Source organism: Lepisosteus oculatus, chromosome 3 (genome assembly GCF_040954835.1).
Source record: "Lepisosteus oculatus isolate fLepOcu1 chromosome 3, fLepOcu1.hap2, whole genome shotgun sequence".
In the NCBI taxonomy this organism is placed as follows: Eukaryota; Metazoa; Chordata; class Actinopteri; order Semionotiformes; family Lepisosteidae; genus Lepisosteus; species Lepisosteus oculatus.
The window spans coordinates 18,046,442-18,058,745 of NC_090698.1; the positions used below are offsets into that span (position 1 = coordinate 18,046,442).

At 35.3% G+C, this 12,304-nt stretch overlaps 1 protein-coding gene across 2 annotated transcripts; it reads right to left on the reverse strand.

The window, feature by feature from the left end:
- Positions 1 to 228: 228 nt before the first annotated feature.
- Positions 229 to 10,991, reverse strand: rchy1 (ring finger and CHY zinc finger domain containing 1). Of its 2 annotated transcripts, none has more exons than XM_006627259.3 (9): positions 10,857 to 10,991; positions 9,353 to 9,472; positions 8,179 to 8,294; positions 6,020 to 6,098; positions 5,652 to 5,696; positions 4,123 to 4,181; positions 3,684 to 3,713; positions 3,095 to 3,215; positions 229 to 1,771 (listed from the first exon to the last, which is right to left on the reverse strand). In XM_006627259.3, exons 1-9 carry the CDS (start codon positions 10,908 to 10,910, stop codon positions 1,643 to 1,645), a joined length of 753 nt encoding a protein of 250 aa, XP_006627322.1. In that variant the 5' UTR covers positions 10,911 to 10,991; the 3' UTR covers positions 229 to 1,642. The 2 variants fall into 2 exon arrangements, with proteins under 2 accessions (XP_006627322.1, XP_015195742.1); XM_015340256.2 differs by lacking the exon at positions 10,857 to 10,991 and adding an exon at positions 9,835 to 10,095.
- Positions 10,992 to 12,304: the final 1,313 nt, after the last annotated feature.

Consider the following 12,304-nt stretch of genomic DNA (forward strand, 5'->3'; position numbering starts at 1 on the left):
AAACCTAATCAAATCCATCATTAACATTAGTTAAAAAAAAACTTGCTAATTGTAGTTGTGTGAACACTCAGGTGACATTACAAAATATTAATGCTTCAGTAATCTAGAATTGATGTGTTGTTCTTATATACTTTGTAGAAAACTTTTCAGAAAAACAATGCTTTTAATTTTAATATAACACAGAGGCATACTAACAGTGCAAAAGATGTGTAAATAACAGGACAAAGCTGAAGAAGGGCTTATTTTTAATGTATTTTCAAACAGCAGAAACTAATGGAAACACAGCAACGTATTTCACAGGAGCAATGCACCATTCATTCACATTTTTGTCTTCATAAATTAATGAAGCAGAATAACTGCCTAATTAATCTAAGTTACTAATCCTATTTTAATAAGCATAAAAATAAGGCCTTAACAATGATGTACAGTATAATACTGGAAAAAGCCAAACTAGGTTTTCTACACAATATACATTTCATAAATAAGAAACCAAGGGTGTCAATTATTTAATGGAAGGTCAACATTGTGTGCTGTTCTAGAAGTATGACTTTCTCACATAGGCTTGATCTGCTGCAGTTTAAGAACAATAATATCTCCATTTAAAACCTGCATTTGGACAATATACCAAGTTGAACAATTAAGTAAACCTGAGATTTGATGAGTTTAGGAATTAAGAGCAGAAAACATGACATTAATAAAAAAAATTACAGTTAAAACACGTGGAATCTCATGTTTTATAAGATTTAAATGCATTACAAGAAACGGCGGCTGACAAGAAGTAATGGAAAATGTGTCTAAACAGTTGATGCATTAGGGAAATCTTCTAATCTAAGTGCCTTTCAATACAGTATAATGATTACACTATTTTTCTATTTTTACCACTTTTATTTTTACTTTTATGTATTTTAGAGACCAAATGACTGGATTTGTCTTGAAACTGCTTTAAGGAGTTACATCACAAAATGCTGAAACAGGTATTATCACTTTTGCATAGTGTCTGCCTTCAGTTGTTTCATCAAGACAGACTGGGTGGCCAATTTTCAATGCAAAATATTTTTTTTCTCAGGGCTGAACTAACACCACAGGACTTGTTCTACATTGTGACGTGATTTGAAGCACATCAGGAGTACAAAAGGGCATTCTGCTGAACAACTGGAAAAATGCATTCCAGAAAACATGCATTTCTGGTTTCCTGTCCCAACATGTATTTGCTCGAAGAGAACAAAAGCAACTTCTAACGAGCTGGAGAAAGAAAAATATTTCAGAGTATCGCATAGTAGAATATCCAGGTTTTCCAATATAACTGGTTCTGTACTCTCACTGCACAGGTCATTCAATGCAATGCTAACTGCATAAATCGACTTATTAGACTACTTGAATAAGTATAGGAACATCATACTAAAACAAATGGTAAATTAAAGTTTATAGTACCAGCCAAATAAATATTCTTGTACAAATCAGGGCTTAACCAAATTGATTGTGCACACTGCAGACCAAATTCAAACACGTTCAATGAACATGATTAAAATAATCAATGAATGAATCTCTACAAGATTATGAACACTTTTCCAAATTAGGCTAGCTGTGGGATTGTGGGACTGTGGGATTTTGCTAGCTTCTAGGCAGCAATACAGTGGGTCCATCACTGTGTGTCCTCCTGAGGCATGAGCCCTCCATCCTGCGCCGTGTTGTAGGATCCACACCCACTGCACTTCATTCCCAGCACATGAAAAGGCACTGTGCAGCGAGTCTGGCAGTCATTACACAATATCTAAAGGAAAAAAAAAAGAGGTCAAGTGAACTTCTGCCAATACTATAGCAGAAGACCTGAAATTAATTACTGAATTGAGAGAGTGCAGTTAGAGAGCCATAAAACTATGGCTAAATCATATACATGCAATGTCCCACTCAATCATATACTGTAGTCGCATGTAACTCATACACCAGGGATACAATTCCAAAAGTTACATACAGCATCTCCATGATTAAGATCACTTAACATCTTTTATCTTTTATCTCGCAATAGAACAATGTGAGTGCATGCAACTAGATAAAGAGTATTTAGTAAAGAGACGCACTACACAGAACTTTTTTATTTTAAAAGGTAATCTAAGGTAATGGTGATAAATGGTGTCAATATATTTGAATGGCACAAGTCCCTACCTGAGCAGCTGGTGTGCAATTCACAATGTGACAATGGCCGAATTGGTTCCAATGCTTGTATTTTAGCAAAAAATATTGTACAGTCAAATGCCCATAGAAGACACGGTGGTGTTAATTTTATTCTCTTACAATTTGAGGCTGCCTGAAAATATCAACCTCATATTCAAAAAGGTCTCAAAGCTTTAATCATCCACTTATTAAAAAAGTCACAAATACTATTGTAAAAAATAGCAATGACAATCCACATTTAAGTCATTTGTAACAGCACCCACTGAAGAAACTTGTTATGCATCTGTACAGTATATGGGTCCCAGACATTTTACAATGTTCTCAGTCTCAATGTCCTGAAGTTATACCCGTATGTCACAATGTTCTCTCAGCGGGGTAGGTATCAGCTGCTCTCAATACAAGTTCTTCCTTATTTTCTCAAGTCTCATCTTTTGTTGTCCCTACCTATGCCATTGGATCCTTTTACATCAACCAGCTCAAGTGTGTTGCTATTGTACAACAGGATTTAGGAAGCAAAACATTCCCGCACAAGGCAGAAACAGTAAATTCTGCCTGACACAGCTGAAATACTTCACACAATGTAAACAGAACCTATGCTATTGCCTTAAAAACATGACAAAAGACAAATGCTATTATAAATGGCATGGTATATATTTAACAGGACAACAAGGTTTAGACCAAAAAAATGATTTTGGAGATAAATATGGACTAATTTACTCGTCTGGTTACTGTTTTCTGACACTCCTCACTAAATGAAAAACGTTAACTGAGGATTTATTCACACTAAGACACAAACACTATGATTACCCTTTAAAGCTAAAGATTTTTATTTTTGTAATTTATTTTTCAATGTCAAACGAGCTCTAGACAGTTTCTGGAGAATTAAAAAAACACCAGCTTGGCTGTTTACTTTTAATATTACCTTTACAGTGACATTCCGATATTCAGTTGGCATTGGAGTCTGCGAGATTTCTTTGTCCAGTTCATCCCAATAGTCTTCCATATTCCAGGCAGAATGCATGCACAGTGGGCACCTGTATGCACTGAGTTAAATTTACTTTGTTAGAAAATTGATTTTAGTTTTTAATGAGGATCGGAACCTTTTAGAGAAAGGAAAGAGTGAGAAGCTGTTACTAAACCAATATTACATAGAACATTACATTCACCAAAAGGATTAGAAAGGGTATAAAGGATAATGCATGCTGTTAAATCACGTTGCGTAGTGTTATGCATGAATTTGTGCTCATTTTGTAGCCTAAGTAAAGTGATGCATTACTGCTACATCAACTAGGTACAGTGTGTGTTTTACCAAGTGCAAGTCTTGGTTTCTCACATCACTAACTTAAGTAAAGGTTTACAGAGCAAAGAAAATGAAGTATTGCATACTATAGAAGCAAAACATGCAAGGAGCAGAACAAAAGAAAGCAACTACAAAAACAAAAGGAAATCTGTTTATTAAGTTTACAAAGCAAATCAGAAAAGCCAACAATCCTTAAAATCTGCTAACTTACCCTGTTTTAGACATGTCTTCGAAACAGGTTCTGGAAAAGAGAACAAATGCAGTTGCCACATTACTTAGTGAACAAGTGAAGTTGGTATCTGGCATCTTAACTTGAAGTGCCACCACAAACTATAGCATTACAAAGCAGTTCACAAGTTCTGATGCAGGGTATATATTCAAAACCTGGGAAATCCCTTCACAACAACATGTACCAAAATCAAAAGCACTTAAAAGTCCAATGCGATAGATGCTTACTATCCTTACAGAAATTAAAACTACTTCATATTATTTCAAAGCTGCCCTTGTGATCCAAGGTTACTGGGTCATAGATGGATTATCAAACAGTTCAGACATGAAGCCATGATACCTGAAGCTCAGACTGGACTCCAAGTGTCACTGATGCTCGAACTAACCAGGAGTCAGTTTTTAACTGAGGGACTGGAGCTTACTTGTGAAGAAGGTGACCGCACGGCAAAACATGTGCGCCAATCCTCGACGTATGAATATCCTAAGGAATAAAAGGAGGTGGGACTCAGACATTTATATCTGTTTTGACAGAAAATAACTTATAAAGGGTTCATTTAAAGGGGAACTGCAAAACACATTTTTTGTATTCCGGGATTAGAAAGATTTAGAATTGATGAGTGCGCTTCAACCTCCAATAAAAGTTAGAAGCACACAATAACTTGTACAGCCTCCAATTTACATAACAACATAGAAAAAATGTCCAGGTATTTGCAGCACCATATTCTGCAATTCAGAAAACAAAACTTCCAGTGACGCATGCAGCCCTATGACATTATAAACAAGCAGGCTTGTGAATACACTGCCTTTAATACAACAGACATATTGCTTTTGATTTCCAGACAGTTTTGCCGTCAGATACCACTTACTTGTTAACTCTGCATGCAAATGAAACTGCAACATTTCTGCAGTTAAAATATACAAGTGAATAAATACAGGTTGTGCTGCAGACATCACATTACATTAGTCGATACAGTGACTAGTGAGCAAGAAGGGCCACATCATGTCGCAATTCATGGGAACTCGAGTTTGCGAAAACATGGCGACTTACAGTGCTTTCACAAAGTCCATGGTTTTGTGCTTAATTCAAAATGTGTTAATTGTTCCTATAACATCAATGAATTTATTTTTTACAGAGATTTAATAACTGGTCTGAGAAATTGGGACTGTAGTTCCCCTTTAAACGCGTTTCCATAGTTAGACATACGTAACATGTACCGAAAATTAGATTTTTTACAGATTTAAGATCTAAGTATAAATTGACCACTGAACAATTGACCAATGAAACTGAAGTGACAATCTAGATTTTAAAAAAATCAAACCTTAAGTTATCAAGCATACTATGTAGGTGTTAATTATATGCAGTGTCTCTGAAACACTATTACTCGGGATTAGTGTGCTGCATTACTCGATTTGTTTTAAAAAAAGCACACTTACATTTGTTTTGTCTCCAAGTGCCAAATGGGTGCTTTAAGAATACTGTATATACCTGAGGGATTTTTTTTCTTCCTTACTCATACGACTCATGACATGTGAACTCAATTTAAAAATGAGTAAATATATTCCAAAGAACAAGAGGCCTAGGGACAGACTTGGGTGCATGAATATTAAATATATGCATGATATAGTACAGTTCCTTTAACATGAGCTCAATATTACAAGCACTCCATGCCTATCACAATGAATAATTCTGTTACTTGAAAGTGCATCCAATATTTTTTTTTAACACAGAAATAGAAATGGTAAATGGCACTGCTGTCCCTGCCTTTAACGCTGTAAGGTTGTCTTTCCATCTGTGGACGACACCCAGACAGCTACCGATTAACTTTGCAGGGTTTTAGGATTAATTCCTTTAATTTGATATAAATCTGATAAAAAATGTGTAAGCAAGATTTTTTTTAATATTAAAAATGTGAACACTTATTAAAACTTAAATTGTGATTTATAGGCTTACCTCCATACAAACAGGGCAGTTTTGTCTTGATACATTTTCGACACACTGAAAAAAGCAAATAAGTATGAAATAAGAAAATCAAAGCTGCAAATAAGCATAGCAAAACCACTCAGGAGTCTCTTGCTGCTCTCCATACAATTAATAGTTCAATTTAAAAAAACAACAACAAGGAAACATTTCTGCAACTCAAAGTTGCATAAGTTTGTTAAACTCAAAGTGTGTGGTTATTGGTCAGGCAGTAGTCAAGCTGTGATGCCCTTAAATAACTGAAGCTATTAACTTAAACCTTAAACTTAAAACACATCACTGTCAAGAAAATGAAAACAAATTAGATATTGCTACAAAACAAAAAAGTGTGCATAAGATACCTTATGATTTCCTTGCAGGTCGCTGATTAAACACAGATTACATTTCAGGCAGTGAAAATACTTTTCTCTGGGACCAATTCTAAAAAAGAAAAACATCATATTACCATTTTGACATACTGTAAAATAATCAATGAAAGAATACTACAACGTATTTTAAAAAAACACCTAAACATAACCTAAGTGAAACACATATTAATGCCGAAAGTGGGACATTAAAGTGGTGAGCTTTATCATAGAGATTATTTTGTGCAATTTGAAAAAAGATTAAACCAAATAAAAATTTAACTGGATCTTAACTTTGCTATGCCATTTACAGATAGGTCAAGAAGGCAAGTTTTGCTTAAAATGAGTCACCTCTTCTAAGTAAAATGTTTACATATTTAGAAAGGAAAATAAATAAGGTCACATGTCTAGCTAAGGAAGTGCACAAGTCAGAACAAGTGAGTGAAATTGTTTTGCAGACACACTTGTGTAGACATGAAATGTGATCCAACCAGTACACGCAGGCACCTATGACCATATCACACCCTTAACAATTATCACTAAAGAAAGTATACCTCCCACCCAACCAATTTACCCGTGTTGATGGTCAGCAAAAGTCCAGATACAAACACTAATGTCAATCTTATCAATCATGTGTAACATGGTTAAAAATTCCCAATATTTATTTCTTGATTTAATTTGCACTAAATATTTGTAGTAATTTGCTTTAATATGCATGCTCTTTGATGTAATGACTTCTAATGGTGAGGTTGCTTTTTAAAAAAGATCTTGATGAGGGAAGAACTTGAACCTGTCCAAGGGAAGGGAAGATATGCATTGAGGCACTAAAGACGTTCAAGATCGTCAGGTGCTGTTCAGAAAGCTTCTCTACTAGTTCTTAGAGGGAGTGTAAGAGTTAGTGTAATACCAGGTCTATTTTAAAGGCACTAAACACAACAAATGCAATAATTCACAATGATGTGCAATATGTGGTCATAAAAAAAGTCTTCTCTTTCATCCAACCAGATGTTTTGTGACTGTGGGCCTGTGTGTGCTTTTTTTTGGATAGCTGGATAATATATAACTGTTGGTGATCTTGGAATTAACCACAATCAGACAACCGTCTTCAGCTGTAAAAATCTATAGTACCAGAGAGATATTATACTAATTAAATAACCATTTTGCATTTACACTTGTTGCAAAATAATTTATCAGCAAGATGATGTGATGGCCTTTTGTTACACTCCTGCAGTTATTGCTTTTGCATTTATAGCATTACACGTGAAAAAGCTTTTGATACAACCGGCTCTTGGGTGTCCTTCCATTATTTGTTCCACTTGCATTAGAAAGAACCTGTGCTTGAGGGTTTCTTTGAAAGAGTACTTAAAACTATTAAAAGTTTTTGTGCAGTACAACTTTGTAGATCTTAAATGAGACTTATAAATCCTTAACAGGGTCTGATCCTACTTTTCCCTTTATTAATCAAAATCTTCCTGATACACATTGTATATCCTTGTAGTTGGGGTAAGGTGATTTACATTGTGACATTTTACTCCCACATTGTGTTAAGCCATTTTCAATTCACTCCTGCCCTGAACAAATATGGTGTTACAACTCCCCCCAAAATCAGGCCAAAAATTGATAAAGGGCAAAAACAAAAACTTTCATTACTTAACCTGCACAGGTAACTACTCTTTACCAAGAAAGATGTGTGCGGAACAAAGATACAGTATAACCGAGAGACATAAATGAGTTTTTGCATTAAAGGGGCACTGACAATTAAAAGGTAAAGTGTAAACAAACAAGTCAGAAACTAGTCACAGGTGACCAATAAGTGGAAATATACAGACTAATGCACCTTTGAACAGTGGTATTTGTTCTCTAAGATGAGGCAATTAAACAAAGATGTTTGTCTGGCTTGAATATTAATACCACTCATTTCTTAGTGATTCAACAGTAACTTAAAACACCAAGTCAATCTCTGTGTGATGCTGAGCTCAAAATTACTTTTTACTTTAATACTGCTTTAATGACAATATTAAAAATGGAGTTAAACCTTTAAGAACAAAATGGGTCTTTTCTGGGCTCTTTTTCATGTCTTGCAAAAAAGCAAAATGAAAAACAATTCAGACTACCATTGGTACATACTTGTACAAAAACTGAGAATTTGTTCCTACCTACATATTCCACATTGTTCACAATGATACTGTTTCTTGTCTTTATCAAACAAGTGGCACGTGTCACAGTAATAATCACCAAATTTCACTCTGCACTCTTCACATGTCTGCTGAGCCTAAGACAAAGAAAATTAAAAAATCATATTTTTGTTAAAATATGACCGCATAATCAACCACAGAATCTTTAATGCAACTAGCTTAACCCGTATGACAAATCACATGCTGCATATGCATATACTGTAAGAATGTATTAATTGCAATGAGAAGAAGAATGTGATAAAACTTTGTGAAATCAGCTAGAATAACAACAAACTATGAAATGAAGCAATCAATGCTAGCAAAATTCTGGACTTGTCCTGCAAACAACACAAAACAGAACATTTCCAGGTATGCGCAATGCCATATTCTGGGATTCAGAACGAGGCAACAAATCCCTGGAGATGTGAAGTGGCCCTATTACATTGTAATAAGCAGCTTGTAAATACATTTATTTAATCCAATAGAAATATTGCTCTTGACTTCAAGACAGTTTTGCCAACAAATGGAACTTACTTGTTAACTCTGCACACAGATCACATTGGAAACTGTCTACAGTGAAATATCTACTGCACAACCTGTATTTAGTCGCTCATACATTGCATCACATTAATTATGACAGTGACTAGCGAGCTGGAAGGGCCATATCACGTCACAATTCGTAGGAACTCTCACTCTCGCCCCATGGTGAGACCAGGGGTTTATGGCAACATGGCGACTTGCAGTACTCTCAAAAAGTTCACAAAGATTTTGGGAATAATTTAAAATTTGTCAATTTTTTTCTATACTGTCAATGAATTTATTTTGTTACCAAGATTTAATAACCGGTCTGAGAAATTGGGACTGCAGTTCCCTTTTAACAGGTTACTACTTCATGATAGGTCGAGGACATAAAACCAACTCAACCTCAGAAAGTGAGTGTGGATGAGTATAAGCCTTTAAGCAGCTGAGCCAGACCTCTATAACCCTGCATTTGTGAAAGGAGAACTCGATCATTGCAAGTCACATTAATCAAGTCTCCTCTAAAAGCAACAAACAAAACAAAACCACCACTTAGTTGTCCCAAGGCACAGGAAGGAATTCATTGACTGTAAAACTGTAAACATTCCTAACTGGAGCTTGAAAACCAAGACTTTACCTTTTGGATTGTGTTGCACACAGAGCATTTGACATCTTTCACCTGAAAGCGATCCATCTGATGGTTCTCTTTTGCGTCATGGCACAGACGGCACACATAAAATTTACCGCAGCATGGAGCCTGAGTGGAGAGACACCAGATTTTCAATGACAAGCTTACCATGATTGCAACATCTTGTAGAGGACTTCAACACCACATTACAGAGTATGGAAAAAACTCTAGTTGCAAGAATTGTGATGGTGACAGCACATTTTTGTTGCGTTTCACAATTTTCAAGCACAGCAGAGTGACAAAAGCGAATGTGGAAATAAGCTTAATAGGAACAAGAAACACACCATGGACACATTGTATTAGGCACGGCAGCTTTGTCCACTGAAACAAGATTGAAAACAACTTACACTATGGTGAGAGACAAGTCTGAACTGGGGTATTGAAAACTATAATTAAACTAACATTATATACAATCATGGTGCAGTACATACCTAATCTACCAACTAAAAGGTCCAGACAAAATCACAATTTTAATGTTTCCCATAGGACCATGCTTCTTATATGTGTAACTCCAGCCATTCAGCATTCTCCACAGCTACAGGTCCACTCCCTTCTTCTGTTTTGTGTTGTGCCTACATGATCTTTAATCATGAGTGCAGAGCCAAAACATGGCAGTTTTGAACAGCACGATTATTTAGACAAAACAAAAAAAATTGAGCTCCATTTCACTTTTGAGTGTCGTCTTAAAATTCCAGCTGCAGGAAAGCGGGTTTATATTTTGAATTAAATTTACAACAAAACGAATGTTTGATGGAGCGAATGACCTCCATTCTTATACAATAATCTGCACAAAGTGCTGATCTGACGTTTCATCAGGAGGAAAGATTACAATGCTACGCATGCAGGAAGCATAACACTTTGACCTCTATGTCTAACTCGGCTCTCATTATTTGATGATTTTTATTATCATGTTATTTTTTTGGCCTATTGAATCGAAGGGCAGTGCACCCAATTAAGTACCGGTACACGATAAGCTCCACCGGTAAATTATGAAAATCAATGACTACAGGTGTACGGTCCTTAACCGGCCTAGTCCTTTAAATCCTTCTTCACAAGGGTAGCAAAAACATTCACCTGCCCAGAAAAAAAAACGATTTTTTTTTCTAGAAATCAAACAACATACTAAATAGTCCAAAGAATCCCAGGCCTGTTAAGTTTGTCCAAAATGCAAACACCACTGTGTCCTGCTGTATATTGGACGTGCTGAAGGTGCCCCGATTTCCAGTTTAAGTTCCAGTTTCCAGTTTAAGCAATTTTCATTTATCCTTGTTTGTAAATTATTTCGAACTCGACTTGTACAGAATACAACCAAATGAGTGCTTACAGGCACCTCTTACACGTCTTCGTGGTTGTAGTTATTCCCTGTATACAAATTGCGTGTTTTAAGCAGATCTACAATCCACAAGTCAGCTAACCAACAATGTGTATGCAATGAAATGAAAAGCATGCTTACTTTTAATGAACAGCTACGCTCATAATGCTCACATCCCATCGCAGAAGCAGCCATTTTTGCTGGAGTTTCATATAAATGTTCCCCTGTGTTCAGCTGTCCTAAGACTAAGAGTTGGAAATTTTTCAGTGAAACACCGCAACATAACGGGAGAGGGCGTATACCACCCATAAAATGCACTCGATACAGCCCTGCACTGTTTTTTAGCCGTAAACCAACATGTGCTGTTTGCGACGCCATGTTCCTACGGTCAAGCACACCGTATTTCATATAGTACTGTATTTATATTATGTATGTTAATATTATATTCAAAATTAGCAACGAACTGTATAAAACCATCATACATAACCAGTACTTGTGCTCTTTTAGATTTGTAAACGTTGAATTACAGTGTACAGTGTATTTTCAAAAAATAATAGACGCAGTAAAATATGCTGCCATTGTTTCTATTATTTATGATAAACTTAGTTGATTTATTCGAGCGCATATGTTGTTCAGTTAATAAGCAATATTCATACCTCGGCATATAACTAACACCCTGTGATAACATAACATCAACAACAACCATTGCAGATAAAATATATTTAACTACCAAATATGTTTATCAAATCAAATACACTTCAGTGTACAAATATTGACAGGTTAGTGCAGTTGTAAAATAGACAAACACTAAAACAATTCATAGCAAAAAATTGATTGCAACATAATACACATCAAAAGTAGGTGTTAAGTAAATATTACATTGAATATTACAGCAACAACGATACAGTACGTGTACAGTATACTGTATTACAGGCTAATAATGAATTTTTATTATTTTCCCAAAATAGAAAATATAATCACTATAGATATTCAGGTACGTGTAATATAATACAAAATTATACAGTTTCGTTACATAGAAAATTGCATGCAAAATAGATGCAATAGCGTAATTTTAGTGGTGATAGTCATTTTCAGTTACGTCCGAGGTTAAAAATCAATTTTGCATCAACTCTAAAAATTGTTTATGCTTATGTAGTTTCTATACTGCACATGCGCTTCCGTACAATTCAATATAACATCGTCACAATTAGCAAAAGTTTGTGTGTTTTTTTCTCACTGAAGCACTGTTCACTAACGTTACAGTACGTGCTTGAATGTCACGGGTTAGTTTCTGTACTCCGAAGATAATGATGATATAATGACGTTTATAATTTTTAGCCACTAGATGGAAGCAAGACTCTAATGTTGGGACAACTGGCCTTCAGAATTGGAGTTACACATTGAGAAATGACATTGAGGTTGGATTATACATTTTTTAATGGATGGGTAATAGAAGATATATATAATGGGAGAATTCTGATTTAATGTAATTAGAGGAGTGCCACATTTATATCAATGATCTAAATTCTGGTATAGCACAGTTGTAGACAATACCAAATTAGGATGGTATTGTTAACGAATGCTAGAGA